The following is a 16,698-nucleotide window of genomic DNA, read 5'->3' as shown; positions in this document are numbered from 1 at the left end:
GATATTTGAGGTTTACACAGCTACATTCTCGCCTGAAAATATGTTAAACGTTTATTTTGTGACCCAGAAAGAATAATAAGAGTAATATTAAAACTAACTAGCTGCCGCCATTGTTGGAAACTGAGCTGGGCCGTGCTATGAATTCTGGGACACAGTTTCTTCTTCTTCGGGGTTTAACGGCAGCTGGCCTCCTTGTAGATGCAGTGCTGCCATCTTCTTTTTCAGTCCGTTATTACACTCTTAAATCCTTCTACTTATTCCTGCGTCTTCTGGGATCTTACAAAGCTTCAAACGACGCGTCGACTATTAAATTTGTCGTCGACGATTTTGATAGTCGACGTAATCGTGACTAGTCGACTAATCGTGGCAGCCCTAATAATATCTCACCAGGAGGCTCACGCCTCTTGGGTTGATGCCCTTCTACAGCCGTGTCTGGCTCTCCTTCTTTGACAGTGGTGGGAGACATAGTAAACATTCCAGTGGACTACCTCTGCGACCTGAATGAGCTCTTTTCTGGGGAATTAAAAGAAAAGGTTGCAAGAGTCATCAAGATGCACAGCACCATGTAAGTTTGTACGTCATTCTTTAGAATTTCGTGAGTCAACTCAAAAAAATGAAATTGAGTGGTTGCTACATGCACAAGATCCAAACTTGTAATTTGAGCTAAATAATTCCATATTTCTATCATGTAGCATCTGTCAGCCTGTATCATGTCATCTTGTTGAGATCTAGTAAGAGCGGTTAGTTGCCTGGATCCAGCCACTCTTACTAGATTGTATCATGTCATCTCAACAAGAACAAATTAAGTTGCTGAATTTCATGCAGATGCTACATGATTTAATTCCGTTCACCATAGAAACATTGAATTATTTAGCTCAAATTACAAGTTTGGATCTTGTGCATGTAGCAACCACCCAATTTCATTTTTTGAGTGATTTGGTCACATTATAAGAAGTGGGTAGCTTCTGAGAAAATAAATAGGCCTTAGCAAGTGTGAAAAACTGTAAAGAACTTGAGGAAATAATGTAATAATAATGTTTTTTTCATGTGTTTTTATCTATTATCACACACACACACACACACACACACACACACACACACACAAAACTAAATAAAAAACTAAATCAAGGTGACAGAATGATCATGAAGAAAAGGTTGCAGATGCAAGCACGGAAGTGATTTAGATGCACACTTGCTCCTTTACACCACTGAACACAGATAAGATCTTGTGTGCATGAAGTTACAATTACTTCACTTCACCACACATACATTTTCATTAAAATGGGGGAATGACTCATGACAAACATGTTTTTGTGGTTTTGTTTGTGCATTTATAATGCAATAGTCATTATACAGTCTAAAGCACCTCTTTATCTTTGAATACTGGTTTTTACAATAATATAAAGAATAAACAACACATACAGTCAAAACTATTCCTTTAGCGAACAGTCAAACTGACTAGAATGTGAACATCCAAATGTGAGGAACACTACTGAAAACTACACATGAGGCTGAAATGAAAAGAAAATATTCAGTTGTGGAAATCAGCAAAAATGTATGAACGACTATATAAAGTTCTATAAACAGTGTAAACTGTATGTAGAAAGATAGACATGTGCTTTTTGTAAGATGCTGTGTTCCTGTAGACTGTGTTCCTCATCATTGTTAGTAATCAGTCCACGACTGTTGTGTCATCTCCATCTAATGGAGTTTTTCACATGGACGGTTTCGTGGTTGAAGACAGCATACAGGCGAGGGAACAGCATACATCCATGGGGAATGCCAAGGTTCAGGGTGACAGGGTGTAAACATGACACTCAGGGGACATTTCATGTGGACCAGAGTCATCCTTTCACTATGGCCAAAGTGAGTGAAACTGGCCTGTGGTCATTTAGACTACTCACATGTTTCTGCTCAGGTATGGGCTCAGTGGTTTTAGATTTGAGGCAGGAAGGCATGATTGCTTCGGTCAGGCTGAGGTTGAAGAGTTCCCTGAATACCTCAGCTAGCTGGTCTGCACATGCCTCAAGCCCTAATGCTTTCCAGTTTCTGACTACACACAGTGCACTCCTTGCTTTCCTTCTGTTCGGTCTCAGCTCCAGGTGATTTGGCTCCAACTGAGCCGTGTGTCTAGTGCCAGTGTTAAAATGAGCAAAGAACATGGTTAAGGTCCTCAGCCTGCGTGTAATTTGTTGTTGCAGTGCTGCATATTTTTATCTGTGTGAACCTCCAAGTATCTGCTTCCCCAGATCATCACTAACACATGGTCACACTGGTCAGAAATGCACACATAAGTAACCTGCTGTAGCAGCATTCCTGTTGTTTCTTCCTCTCACCAGGAGGCTCACACCTCTTGGGTTGATGCCCTTCTACAGCCGTGTCTGGCTCTCCTTCTTTGACAGTGGTGGGAGACATAGAAAACATTCCAGTGGACTACCTCTGCGACCTGAATGAGCTCTTTTCTGGGGATTTAAGCTCCTAATTAAAAGAAAAGGTTGCAAGAGTCATCAAGATGCACAGCACCATGTAAGTTTGTACTTCATTCTTTAGATACTTTTTAAATGAAACCGATGACAAAATGAAAGATGAATAATTTATGACCCACAGAAAACTAAAGAAAGAAGTGAGTAAACAGATTTGTACTTTTTATTTTTTCCGTCTGCATGTTTATCAGAGTCCACGCAGGAAAAGATCTGCTGCAAACAAACTTTCCCGTGGGCTCAGGAGCTCTATCAGCGCTACAAAACTGAAGGCAGCTGCTAGCCACCATGAAGATACATGTCTTTTAACCCATAACAACTTAATATACTATTAGTACATAATTGTTATAAAATATATTATTGTGTACATCTAACTTGCCTTTTCTTCCTGACCCTTGTGCTGCTGTAACAAGCAAATTTCCCCAATGTGGTATTAACCTCCTAAGACCCAAACTCTTCCACGGCATGCATTTTTAATTTCTCTTTGATAGTTGGGCATATTGGGGCCCGATGAATGTAAATACAAAGAATTACCAGATCTTTTGTTTTACCTTATTTTTGTCTTTAAGAAAAATAAGAGCTACATATGAGGATATTCGTTTAAAAATTTGATAGAACAGTAGCAGTATAATGTCCTCGTAGGTGGATATCAGGCCCTTGTAGAGCAAAATTGAGTATTTTGATCTAAATAACCCAAAATGTGATGTCCACATATGTGGACGCCAGGTCCTAGGAGGTTAATAACGTTTATATCAGTCTTTGTGTTAAAGCTCTTTTACTACATAATAATTTGATAAGCTGCTGTCTGGTTTTAGAATCTCAAAGGTGTGAAGATTTGTTTGTTGTCAGTTATTGGTTATGAGCACGGGACATTTACGTTTCATTGGACCTATTTTCACTAAAGGAGACTCCTTACACTGAGGGGTTTATGTCTAGTTCTTTTGTGTATGATGTGACTTTTTCTCCTGCCTAATATGTTTTTATTTTCTTATAACACACATTTAAACACAGCCGAGTTCTTCCTAATGGTCAGAAAGTACAAAAGTCTGAGGTAACTAGTAAACATATCTGTATTCCATCTGTTTAAATAAAAGACTTTAAGGCAGTCATCATGCACAGTGATTTCTATTTTTTTACATATCCATCATTGTCAAACATCTGGATGTTTGAAACTCCACCAGTCCCCCAACCTGACCTAAATAATCACTTTCCTGATGAGTTTATGGGCTCAATCTCTTTTTTGGGACATGCTGAATAAAACATTAAAAGTATTTTCTATTTCTTTTTTTCTTTCTAAGTCCAAAGAAGAATTACCCAGGGTATGCTCAGTGAGCATGCAGTCCTCCACCTTTTCTTAAGTCGTTTGGTTTCAGAAAACCAAGATGACGACTTTGGAAACACAGACTTCAAGGCTTCAAAACGAGACTTCACACAACAGGGAACAATCAGAGGATGAACTGTACATCATCCTCTGATTCTGGACTGTATTTTATGAATATGTTAATGACATACAGTGAAGAGGTCCAGTATTGTGCAGAGATGAGACCACCGATTGGCTCCAGCTGCCTGTCAGAACAAGCCATTCAGGCTTGTTATGAGGGGGAAACTACCCACAGAGGCCCAAACTGTGTTATATACCAAGCTATAAATAAGCTTTTTAATGCTGTAAAGTAATGAGTCTGTGGGGATTAGCTCCCTTTTTGGAAGCCGCCTCATGTGTTGCTGAAAGTAACTGTAACTTTTGTCACTTCCATGCTGGCATCATATTTCAGCTTGAGTCAATCATGACCCAGGCTAGCCACTTATCAATCAAAGGGTAGTTACACCCTAAAGCTTGTTATTTCTTTTTTTACATTAAAAAAGAGCCATAATTTACAAACACACTTTATTAAAGACTGAAGTTTGTTGACTGATGACATCAGCTCATCAGGAAAGTTTTTTCTGAGTCATTTCCTCATCAGCTTCCAGACACCAACTTGCCTCCTGCTGATCATTAGAAAAAAACCTAGAGACTAACTTTTACTTACAGTCTATGTTGCAGACATTTCCATCTAATGGCATGTTCCCAACCATCACAGCACAGTGTTACTGTATCATCAATGTTCTGCTGGAAACTTTCACTGGAACAGATTCAAGCATGTTATCTGATTGTTGAGGTTCTTTGACTAATACTAGAAAATCTTTATTCAAATCAATAAAAAGCACCTTGAGGTGAACCGATGCTATTTTCTGTAAACCTGAATTGAACCAAGTGTCACATGACCAATTTTAAACATGATCAGTGCATCAAATCTGCTGGAGTTCCACCGCTGAGTGAGAAACAGTTGGCACGTAAAAACATCTTGTAATTCAATATTTCTGATTCATTTGGGGTTCACATGGAAACATGAATCAAATGATGAGACAAAATAGAACAAAAAGCTGCTACTAATATTTTACTAATATTTTTTTACAGATTAATTTGCTAAACATTACTAAACATTTACAAATCAGAAAAAATGCTCTCATAGTTATCCAGAGACAAAAGCTGCTTTTCTTTGTGACATGTCTTTACAACCATTAAGAATGTGTTAAAAATAATTCATAGAAAATTTAAAAAATAGTGATTTTTTTTCATGTGTCATATTGCAACTACTAAAAAACCTAAAATGAATCATTGCAGTCTTGTTTCATGTTCATTAAGTGCTTGGTATTAGCTGTATTTAAGCATTAATAGTGATTTCTTACTATAGGCTTCATTCACTCAGGCTCTTTTTCAAACACACATTTACACACTCTGATGGGCGCATCGGGGTCGGCCTCGGGGTCAGCTTCGTCACCATGTTTGGAGTGCAAAACTATTTATAAACAAAATGAAGAAATGTTGTCTGGCAAATTTTGTGAGGTGAGAAAGTGCAGCGCTTCCTGTTGAGACGCTCGGTGGACTTGATGCTGGAACCAAAAAGTTCCTGAATCTGGCAAACATGACATTAAACGTTATCACCATGCATAGACTGTGCAACTGTTGACTGATAAATGTCAGCTGAAACCACAGAATCACTGCTAATTTCACAGAACTACAGCACATTGTCTCTAAAAACAGATTCTCATGTGAGAACATGCAGCTCTGAGTCAGCTTGCAAAGGGCACATAGTTCATGCAGTTTATATCGACACTGTACGATCAGGGCACAGGACTGCACATGAGCCCGAAATAATTGGACTAATTGGTTTAGAGACACTGAGCAAGTCAGAGCTGCACTGAGGGGGCAAAGTGCTTTGCATGTGTAAGAACTCTGACTGCTGATGATTTGGACAATCCTCCAAATAGAGCGTTACGCCAAGAGCCGAGGCTCGAGGAACCCCTGACTGATTTTTTGCTTGTGCCGATCTAAAGCTACTGATTGAAACTGAATAATGAAGCCTTTGAATTAAAATATTATGACACGCAGTCAAAGGAAATGGCGATCGAGCTCAGACTGAAACTCCGTGTGAGTCACTGTTGATCTACAGGTTACTTTTATCTTTAGTAAGAGCTATTTCTGTGCTATGATTGGTTAGAAACCTGATTGGTACTTATCACAAAGACCATGAGATAAAAGGTATTCCTTCAGCTGATTAAAAATAAAAATGTTTTCAAATATTTTGCTGATATAAAGAAAAAATCTATAATTATTCAAAACTGAAAGATACAGCGCATTTGAGAGAAAGACGGAAAACTCCTGTCTGTTGATAATATTTATTACTTGATTTATAAAACACACACACAACCACACACACGCAGAGGTAACATAAAGAAAATGCATAAATAAATATAAATATATAAATAATATTATAAATACAAATAAATGAAATAAATAACAGCAGTCCATCCACGTGAGCCTTTTCCCTCACTTTGCTGAAGCAACATGTTCAACAATGATTATGTGAAACCAAAGGCCAATCCGGTCTCATGATCAAATACAAAGAAAAAACACAATAAATAATTTCACTCTGAATTATGCTAAAAAAAAAGACAGATATGTGTATTTGTGTATTAAAGTTGGAGGCTTTTACTTTGAATAACCTTTAGCTTTACTTTTTAGTTAAAACTGTGTAGGTGAGACCAGAGCTGAGAATCATAGCTGTAATTTTATGCTGATCTGTGGAATTTCACACACGCAAATGTGTGAAATTACAGACGCACCACGCACATGTACCCAGACCCATGCGTTGCGTAATGGGTATTATATTTTACAATTTTACAATACCCAGACATGCAGTCGTTGTGTGGATTCCTCTCTGAACCACAAGCTGCTTCCTTGTGATAAGATCAGGGGCAACAGGCTTACAATGGAACACACAAATAGCAATCTCACACAATCTTTTCTGTTTGTCGCTGTCATCTATATCAGTCGAGATGGTATCACGAAAGGTGCTGGGCTGTGGTTAAAAGAGTACATTCTAATTTCTCAGATCTGCCTCTCATTTACTGGGGCTGCTAAAAGGTTAGAGACATTTTACTGCAACTTTTTACTTCATCATTGTTTCAGTTTTCTCGTAATAATGATTCACTGCTTTCTTTCAAGGAAACGCCTCCTCAGAGTGCACTTCAGTCACCTCGTTGACCACTCTACTGTTTTAATCACAATTCCAACATTTTGAGGCACTGACTTCTTTTTTTTTCTTAAAGTTACATTAAATATATATATTTAAGACTTTTCTGAAGTGGGGGAATGGGATGGGGTGATGACACACTGTTTTTTGTGGCTCTATAATTCCAAAATCGTTACAGATAAGGAGGAAAGTGCAAACTCCTATTCAAATTTCATGGTGAAATTAGTGTATAAATGCAGTTTTTTTGTTTCTGGCTTCACTTACAGCTGAACTTCAGAAAATGGTGATGGAATATTTTTCTGGGGCGTCAACCACAAAGCAGCACGGAGGCCAGCGACAGGGTTAAGGTATCTGCTTTTTGTGTTTTACTTAAGTCTCTTCTGGTGCAGAGCAACCCAAATGATGTTTGATGCAAAAGAGAGAAAATTTGTTCCTGTGATAACAGTTGCAGTGGTTACGGTCTGACCGACTAATGCTCGTCACACCAACACATGAACAGGAACTAAAGGTTGTGGTTAAACATTTGTCTGCGCCTGTTCATCTCTGAACTGTCCTTCACTTGTGAATAAAACAGTTTTGACTGGTGTTTGTTTCTGTTTGTTTTGCATGACTTTCCCATAGCTACTCTGTTCTGTGGAATTCATTAAATAATGCTTTCAGAAATAAATCCACACCACATGCAACCACGTTGACTAAGGCTCAGCTGTCAGTGAAGCACCAGTAAGAGCACACGTGCATGCTGGAATATAAAAATGGATAATCTGTTTTTCACAATTGAATTCAAATTCAAAGTTGCAAAGACTTATAAAAGAGTGCACTACCCACTTTATTACGTATGCCTGTTCAACTGCTTATTAATACTAATCAGCCAATCATATTGCGGTACTTTGGTGCATTTAGGGGTGTGCACGTGGTCAAGACAATTTGACGAAAATTAAACTGGGCGTCTAAATGACAAAAGAAGGTGAATTAAGGTGGCTTTGAACTTTGGCTGTTGGTGCCAGATGGGCTGGGAGCTTCTCCACACAGCCATGTCTAGAGTTCACATAGATTAGTCACAGTCTAAATAATACAAAATATCTTCTAAGCGGTTCTTTGGGTAAAAATACACTTTTGATGTGAGAGGTCAGAGGAGAGAGGCCAAACTAGCTTTCGTTGCAGTTGTCACGTTTGCTTGGCTGGAAAAAAAAAATGCTGGTTTGATTCGAGCTCAAATGCTGTTTGAGGTTGTGTCAGGAAAGGCATCCTGTGTAAAACCAAATCAAACTACTAACAACTAAACTAGTTGTGGTGGCCCCTTGTGTCAAGGAAGAAGCTAAAAGCAGCCTCTTCATCTTCGAGCTGATAGAAAGGCAATGGCAGATACAGAAGAGTATCTCTGAACACACAACATATCAAAGCATGAAGAAGATGGGCTTTGTCTGGTTAGTCTGCCTGATGGTGGATTAAGAATTTGGTTCAAATAACATGAGATCCATCCTACCTTGTCTGCTGGTGGTGGTGTCATGGGGTGTGGGATATTTTATTGGGCCTCTTAGTGACCACATCCATTACTTTTTAACCACAGTTTACCCATTGACTGACAGCTGCATCCAGCAGGATGGTTGTCGTGGTCCCAGGCTTGCCCATAAAAAACTCACAACCCTGGGTCCACACCCATGTGCCATGTCATGAAGCTCAAATCATCTGAAACTGGTTTCTTGAAGATGACAGCGCACTCACGTTACTCAAATGGCCTTCACATTCAGATGGAGAACCTTTGGGGCTTGATGGATGTGCAACCAACAAATCTGCAGCAAATATTTGATGTCAACATGGACCAAAACCTCTGGGGAATGTTTCCAGTATCTCGTTGAACCTGAGGCATGAGTGCTTGAGTCAGTTCATAAGCCAGATTGATTCAACCTGGTGTGATCAAGGTATAGCTGATAAAGTGTCAGGTGACTGTGATGTTGAGGGGGTCTGGAACCTCATACCAGCAGCTGTTTATCATTTCAGTTTTTAGAAATAGAAAATTTCCATTTTGCTTCCATTGCTTCTGAGTGAAGCAGGTGCCTATGAGTACTGTAGAGTCATGTGACTCGAGAACATATGGTAGTGAAAATGGAGTGATCGTTGTTAGTTGAGTTGAATCCATGTTACATCCTTGATGTTATCTATTTCTATACTCAAGGTGGAGGAGCTGCAGAGGTGTTGCTTGATGGGTGATTTTTAATCTACGTGTTTAAGTGACAAAGACACTTCCTTTTACCCAAAAAGGCAAGTCACTACGACAGATCTGTTAAGACTGCCCTATTTATGAGTGTGGCAAAGCATTAAACTTTCAGATCACTTTTTAGAACGACAGCCAAAGAACATCATCACATCCAGAGTGAAGTCACCATGAAGGCCACAGTGGGACTGCTGCTTCTGCTGCTCACTGTTTATTGCTGCGCTGCTGGACGTAAGTCTGTCAGTCTGCATGTGGCTAAGGATAAATTACACCTGAGGCACTTTGATGTTTTTATTTCAATTTTCATCTAATTTAATAGTAATCATCATAAATTGCATGACTTACAAGGTTTGCATTTGACTAAATTAACCTCAGATTAGTTATGGTTTTTGGTGTGCTGTTATTTTGAGTAAATACATTTAAAAAGGTTGTTGTTTGGCTTTGGTTATAAAATATGCATGCGTAACAAAGATGCATTTGTACCACAGACATGATATTAGGTTTTCAGATGTCATGTTACAGAGTTAAAGTGACATCTGAAAACCTAATATCATGGATGAGGACCTCAAGGATGAGGTTTTGCATGGTGTCAACTAAGATGGATTTTGCAGGGTTAGCTTGTTATCATGAGTTGTACACTCATAACTAAGGCTGTGTTTAATCACTCATAGAGTCAGAAGGCCTCTGGCTATTTTTTGTCCAGAGGCTTCTTAGCAGGTTGATTCACGTAATTTTAACATGAAGGATGCTGAGGTCACTGAACTGATGTGGCTCTTTTTCTTTCTTCCAGCTGAAGCATTGGATGAGACAGCTCCTGGAGAATGCTGTTTCCATTTCTTTACAGAACGCATACCAGTGAAGAACATAGTCTCTGTCACCAAGACTCACAGCAGCTGTCTGGAAAAAGCATTTGTGTATGTCACCACAATGAGTAATTAGATTAATAATAACAGTTTCTGAACACAAAACAAATTGCACGAACATTTTACTGAGACACAGCGTAATATTTTCAGTACTAACTCTTTTGTAATATCCCTGCAGGATCCATACAGCCAAAGGAAGACGCTTCTGCGTGGGCCACAGTGTCACCTGGGCTCAAGATGCTTTTAAGAAAGAGCAGAGCAGTGACTAACAATGCTCTTCAGTGTCCACGATCAAGCATAATAACAGGCTCTGTTATGTTACTCTTCACTGCCAGCATTTTTATAATGACTGTATTTTACAAGACGCTTTGCAAAGCATAAATAAACCCATGTTCTCTTGATTTGCTTGCGATCCTCTCCAAGAATGTTTCAATTAAAAAAAACAAAAAAACAAGCATCTGCAGTTGTGGTCAGAAGTTTCATGTCGATGATGAGTGTATGTAGTGTCACATTAATTTTGGGACTTTTAATTATTTTTTTTGAACTCAGGAATCTCAGGACGAGTGTACATGAACTTGTGTACTGTAAGAACATGCATGGATGTTTTTAACTTAGTGAAAGAGGTTTCATCGTGGGTAATTAAACATTAAGAAAGTTAGTGAATAGTTAATGAAGCATTAAAACCGCACAGGTCAGCCGTTTGTCCCGGGTATGAAGTGAGAAAACATTTGAAAAGTTTGTCACAACATAGACAGACAGGCACTGATGTCAGGATATCCAGCTCCTACAATGAAGCCTGCCTTCCTCACAATTTTGTACAGGTGTGAAATGCCCCTCTTCTTCGTGCCGATAGAAAATCTGCAGCAGCGTTTTGCAGATGTTGAAGGAGTCTGTGCTGACTCCTGCAAGGCTTCTCTGCCTCCCTCAGCTAGACTCTGAGTACCTTCTGCATGCACTTGAGCTCCTGCTGATCACCAACTTTCACATTACCTGTGATCCAGGGCTTGTTGTTAGCATAGCAATATACAGTCCTTACTGGAACAACAACATCCATACAGAAGTTCATGTTGCAATAATAATGTATACTTTATTGATCCCCGTGGGGAAATTAATCTCTCTGCATTTAACCCATTCACTCAGTGAAGCAGTGTGCAGCCACTAATCAGGTGCCCAGGGAGCCGTGTGTAGGGACGATACCTTGCTCAGGTGCTTCTGGGTAGCCATTCAGTGGATTCGAACCCTGACCTTCCAACTACCTACTGAGCACAACAAAACCTGATATGGGGTCACAAGTTTTTCACTCCTGGAACAGTACATGCTACATTTTGACATTTATTTTTTTTTACCATATATTTTTGCAATTTCACCATTGGATTTTAACTGAAACAGTGAAGGGCATCAACAGATGTATAATATTAATTAAGAATTGTAGGCATTTTTATTCACAGTCCTCCATTTTCAGAGGCTTAAAGAAACTGAATAATTGAGTGAGAGCAGTTTCATGGCCAAGTGAGGCCTGTTCCTGGTATTACGTGACAAATAAGCAGTTTAATGTCTAACTTGTCTTAGAGAAGACAGAAGATTTTTTAAAAAGTGGATGATTGCAGAAAATCTTCCCTCACATCTTGAGGAGAAACGTGTATCATTCTCAAACTCGACAATCAAGAGAAACGTTCATGAATGGGAATACAGAGTTTACTGATGGCGGCTGCAGTCAAAGAAGAAGATCTCAGGAAAGAAATTCTTTTTGTTGTGACTTTTATGGAGTAAATTACAAAAATGAACAGGAACGACTAGAAAAAGTGTCTTCCAGATTTATGAGACAGACCATCTGCCCATTCCCAGCATGATCCCTCAGGAGGCCAGCTTTTTTTATGGTCAACCATAATAAAGCTCTAGTTATTTTAATCTGTGAACAGATTAAACAGCAATTTTATAATGACTGTATTTTCTAAGATGTTTTGCAAAGCATAAGTAAACCCACGATTGTTTTGCTTTCGATGCCCTCCAGGAATCTCTCTAATACTGTGGTCAGAAATTTACATACACTCATTATGGCCAGATTGGGTGTACATAAACCACAACTATATGAACACACGGAAATTTTGAATGAAAAGGATACGCTTTAATTGCAGGGTGTTTTTGAACAAATGACATTGCTCACTGGGCACATGTAGACTCTCACGGTCTAAAACTGAATCTGCCTGCACTCTGACAGTATAAACACTAGGGAGAGTAGTGTTTGTGCGGTGTTATAAAAGGGGCGCTGCAAGGTTAGAACACTCATTGCTATGAACCTGTTATGTTTTGATGTGTGTGTGTGACCTCCTGCGTGCAGTAATAAATAGCTTGATCACAGCTCCTACCGTGTTGCAGACTTTAAGTTCCACGACAGCTGGAGCAGAAGATTCAAATTAATAAATAATATCAATAAATCTGCAGAAAGTGTGTGATGTTATCATGTCAACATGGATAAAAAATCTCTCCAAATGTTTTCAGCACCTTTTTGAATCTATACAATGAAAAACGTGATACAATAAATATGGTCCAACTCAGTACAGTGTGCATAACTGTGTTCACTGAATGCATATATGTGTGCACATATGCAACCTGTTACCCTCCGAGTGACGAGTTACTGTCATTGCTGATTGTAGCGGGTGCCCACTACTGCAGAGTCATTTGGCTGGAGAATAAGTAGTAACCGTGCTGTCCAGTGTAGCGAGTGATGTATTCACCATTTTTGTGACCAAACAATATTTACAAAAATAAATAAGAAAGTCAACTTCATAGTTAACTCAGTAAAAATAAACATAACTGAACTTAAATCAGCAGAAATTTTGGTCACATGCACACAGCTATACTGACCTGGTCCTTTCTCCCACTAACACCAGAGTTCTGCTATCCAAACAATTTCTCCTCTGAATTATTCCATGCAGTAGGTAAGACAAATATTACCATTCTCATAAACGTATAATGCTACTCTTTATTAGCTATAAAAACTAAGGTATAGTCAATACATATTACAACAATAAATCCATTTCTCAACAAACACAAAGTCAAATTACAAGACTTTATCAAATTACAAGAATTCTCCCCCTTCTTGACCTGGTCTCTTCCTGTGATCTCAGACTAACCTGGACACTATAAATACGGGGAATTGAAACTACATTTCCTCCTATTGTTCCTGGCACACAGGTAGGTTAGGTGAGTTCAAACTAGACAATTAACAAACTTGTCAGAGTTGATTTAAACCAAGATGTTACATTAAATAATCTGTAACAGTGCGAAACATAAACAAACCCGGGATAGTACACGTTTGCCTACTACAGAATACATATGAGATATGGCTAAATCAAAACAAGAATGTTAACTAAGAATATCCAGCTTTTAACTCTGAACAAAAGGTGTTCTCACCCACTTTGTCACATAAACATTATAAAGGAGGTCATGATAGCTGGCATATTAATGATCATGAAACTGACCTCATGGCCCATTATTAGTCAGTGGTGCTAGTTTCAGTCATTATGCAAATGTACTGGTTATAAGGTTGGGGAACCCTGCAGTCGAGCTGAGACTAAACAAGTAATTGAATAAGCGACAAAATGTTTCTTGCACTGAAGACGCTATGTCCAGATGAACAGAATCAGCTTTGGGGGATTATAAAGAATCATATGGCAGAAATAAACAGACATTATGCTGTTACGCATGTCTTCTCAAACAAAATTACTTTAATTAAAAAAATAAAAAATGTGGTCATCGTTCTCAGCTGACTTGAATAGATGGAACATGATGTTATCTGTTTCCATAATCGATGTGGAGAAGCTGCAGAGGTGTTGCTTGGTGAGTGATCTTTAATCTACATGTTTAAGTGGTGGTGTGTCTCTTACACTTCCTTTTACCCAAAAAGGCAACTCACTATAATAGATCTGTTAAGACTGCCCTTTGTATCAGTGTGACAAAGCATTAAGTATTCAGTTAACTTTCTAGAGCGACAGCTGAAGGACATCATCACATCAGAGTGAAGTCAACATGAAGGCCACAGTGGGACTGCTGCTTCTGCTGCTCACGGTTTATTGCTGCGCTGCTGGACGTAAGTCTGTCAGTCTGCTTTTAACTGGGGATAAATGCCCTCTTGAATGTTTTTATTAGATTTTTATCTGATTTTATTAGTAATCGTCATAACTTAAATGAGTTACAAGTTAAAAACTTTTACTGTTTATTGTGAATGAACTTCACATTACGTGGGTGAGGTTATTACAAAACTTCAAAAGGGCGATGAGTTATTTTAAAAATTCATTTTCAAATGTTTTGAGTTTGATGACAAAACACGTTAAAATGTTACAAAGACAAACTTTTGCTTTTATCACATACATGACGTGAGGTTATGTATGTGTTTACTTTATGACCGTTTGATCCAGATAAAAAAAATAAGCTGTGGCGTTTTTAGAAACGAAGTGACAGTTTGACCTGAACAACCGGTCGAAAGATAATAATCAGAGGAAGAAAGAGTTTATTTGTGTTCTAAAGAAAGCATATATATATATATATATATATATATATATATATATATATATATATATATATATATATTATATGTACAACACTACTGGGTCACTAACAAATTACACATATAGCTCAGCCATGGAGAGCAATGCCATGAAGCTCCCAGCACACAGTTTTGTGACCTGAGCGCTCTGACAGTGTTAATGTCATTGCCTTTCTATTTAAAGACTGAGTTCCAGGCTGAGTGCTCAACACCTTTGACACATGCTGCTATGAAACTGAATTTTTTACTGTCTTTTTATTTTTTCTTTCAGCTCAAGGAGTGCTTGAAATGTCTCCTGGACAATGCTGTTTCAAATTCTTTACTGGAAGGATACCACCGAAGAAAATAGTCTCTGTCATCAAGACTCACAGCGCCTGTCTGGAAAAAGCATTTGTGTATGTCACCACAATGAGTAATTACAGTAATCGTAATTTCTGAACACAAAACAGTGTGCATGCTTTTTTAGGGTCTTCTCTCACTGTCCCTCTTCACCTGTTTTTCTTTCCCTTCTTTACCTAATAATAATAATAATAATAATAATAATAATAATAATTTTATTATTAAGATCTATCAAGTGGAGCAATTTGGCAAAGCCATGACCAAAAATAAATGGAAAAATAAATCAGTTGGGCATCTTTCTTGTCCTTCAGACAATAATCCCGGTAATAATAATTATTGTTAAGTACCGAATGGGACAGGCAAAAAAACAGAAGAAGAAGAAACCCGAAAAAAACCCCCCACCAACAGCAACAAAAACAAAAAAACTCCGAATCCATAAACACGCGAGTCACAGCGTGGTATCTTCTGTTCTAACTCTTTTGTAATCTTCCTGCAGGATCGGTACAGCCACCGGGAGGCGCATCTGTGTGAGTCAGAGTGTCACCTGGGCTCAAGAAGCTTTTAAGCAAAAGCAGATCGGTGATGAATGAATGCTCTTCAGAGTTCATGATCAGCCATAATAAAGCTCTGTGTTATGTTAACCCATGCTAGCAGCAATTTTATAATGACTGTATTTTCCAAAATGCTTTGTGTATATATATTAAAAAAACAACCCACGCATGTTTTTTCAATAAAAATGTTCGGCTTTGAATCGGGCGTTTACTTTTTTGTTTTGTTTTTTAAGGAGAAATTTCCACACTTCATCTTTACCCTGCCAAAAAAAAAAAAAAAAATCCAGTAGCCTATCATACTGGTAGCGGACACAGGGCCTTCTGATTAGGAGTGAGGCCGAAAACAGTGGTTGTTTCGTGTAACCTGAACATGAACTCTCGCGTTCTGATTAACCTTTCAACACCGTTTCAGCTTAAAGCTATTAAAACTGAACGGTGTTCCAGACGTTTCGCTGTGTGCTACAGAAGTTTAAGATAGCTGCGGTTATAAAGTTCTGGGTCCAAATCAACGTGTGAAATTACATTTTTTATTTTTTATTTTTTTAGTGTTCTTTGTTTGTTTGTGTTTTAATAATTTCATTAAATTGTTCGAGGAAAGAAAAATATCTAGTATAAAATTTTTAAAGGCTTTCAGATTAAATTTTGAACATTTAGTCAGCACCAAATTGATATGATTTAACAGATAAATATTGACTACTCACATTAAAATATGCCATCTTATTTGCTGATATGTCGATATCGGCCAGCAGGGCTAATATCACCCCATAATAATAATTTAAAAAATATAGATATATATATATCTTTGCATGAACTGCAGTTTAGCAACCAGTCACCTCAGCGGCTCTTCCTGCTTTTAATGCTTTTAATTTATCTGCCTGAGAGAGTTTCATCAGCGGTGATATTTCCTTTGTTGAACATGAGTCGCCCCCTGCTGGCTGCTAAAAGAATGCGACTTCAACCATTTGTAAAGGTGACAAAAGAAATCTGACAGATTGCGAGATGTATGGCGCTGTATTAATAAAATTGAATTTAACTCGAGGAGTGAAAGGTGAATGAAACTTCGTGTGTTTTTTTTAAAATATTTTTTAATAGTTGTTATGGGCCCTGTTAAAAACTCAGACATCTTTGTGACA

The 16,698-nt window shown here is 38.2% G+C and overlaps 2 protein-coding genes across 2 annotated transcripts; both read left to right on the top strand.

The window, feature by feature from the left end:
- Positions 1 to 9,365: 9,365 nt before the first annotated feature.
- Positions 9,366 to 10,530, top strand: LOC146706569 (eotaxin-like). Its single transcript, XM_085465271.1, has 3 exons — positions 9,366 to 9,497; positions 10,057 to 10,180; positions 10,308 to 10,530. The coding sequence occupies exons 1-3, from the start codon at positions 9,437 to 9,439 to the stop codon at positions 10,396 to 10,398; spliced, it is 276 nt and encodes a 91-aa protein (XP_085321397.1). The 5' UTR covers positions 9,366 to 9,436; the 3' UTR covers positions 10,399 to 10,530.
- Positions 10,531 to 14,052: 3,522 nt separating this feature from the next.
- Positions 14,053 to 15,765, top strand: LOC146706568 (C-C motif chemokine 4-like). The gene is made up of 3 exons (XM_085465270.1): positions 14,053 to 14,219; positions 14,947 to 15,070; positions 15,511 to 15,765. The coding sequence occupies exons 1-3, from the start codon at positions 14,159 to 14,161 to the stop codon at positions 15,602 to 15,604; spliced, it is 279 nt and encodes a 92-aa protein (XP_085321396.1). The 5' UTR covers positions 14,053 to 14,158; the 3' UTR covers positions 15,605 to 15,765.
- Positions 15,766 to 16,698: the final 933 nt, after the last annotated feature.

Source organism: Copadichromis virginalis, linkage group LG7 (assembly GCF_057382275.1).
Source record: "Copadichromis virginalis isolate Kocher_CV1m ecotype Utaka linkage group LG7, C_Virginalis_male_GT1.1, whole genome shotgun sequence".
NCBI lineage: Eukaryota > Metazoa > Chordata > Actinopteri > Cichliformes > Cichlidae > Copadichromis > Copadichromis virginalis.
Note: the sequence above shows the minus strand (reverse complement) of the source record. Positions and strands in the feature narration are given on the sequence as shown.

Excerpts from the sequence above, each read along its gene's own strand:
- LOC146706569 (XM_085465271.1), top strand. The coding sequence starts at position 9,437 with ATGAAGGCCACAGTGGGACTGCTGCTTCTGCTGCTCACTGTTTATTGC. Across the intron at positions 9,498-10,056 it reads TTATTGCTGCGCTGCTGGAC|CTGAAGCATTGGATGAGACA; the intron begins GTAAGTCTGTCA and ends TCTTTCTTCCAG. Across the intron at positions 10,181-10,307 it reads TGTCTGGAAAAAGCATTTGT|GATCCATACAGCCAAAGGAA; the intron begins GTATGTCACCAC and ends ATATCCCTGCAG.
- LOC146706568 (XM_085465270.1), top strand. The coding sequence starts at position 14,159 with ATGAAGGCCACAGTGGGACTGCTGCTTCTGCTGCTCACGGTTTATTGC. Across the intron at positions 14,220-14,946 it reads TTATTGCTGCGCTGCTGGAC|CTCAAGGAGTGCTTGAAATG; the intron begins GTAAGTCTGTCA and ends TTTTTCTTTCAG. Across the intron at positions 15,071-15,510 it reads TGTCTGGAAAAAGCATTTGT|GATCGGTACAGCCACCGGGA; the intron begins GTATGTCACCAC and ends ATCTTCCTGCAG.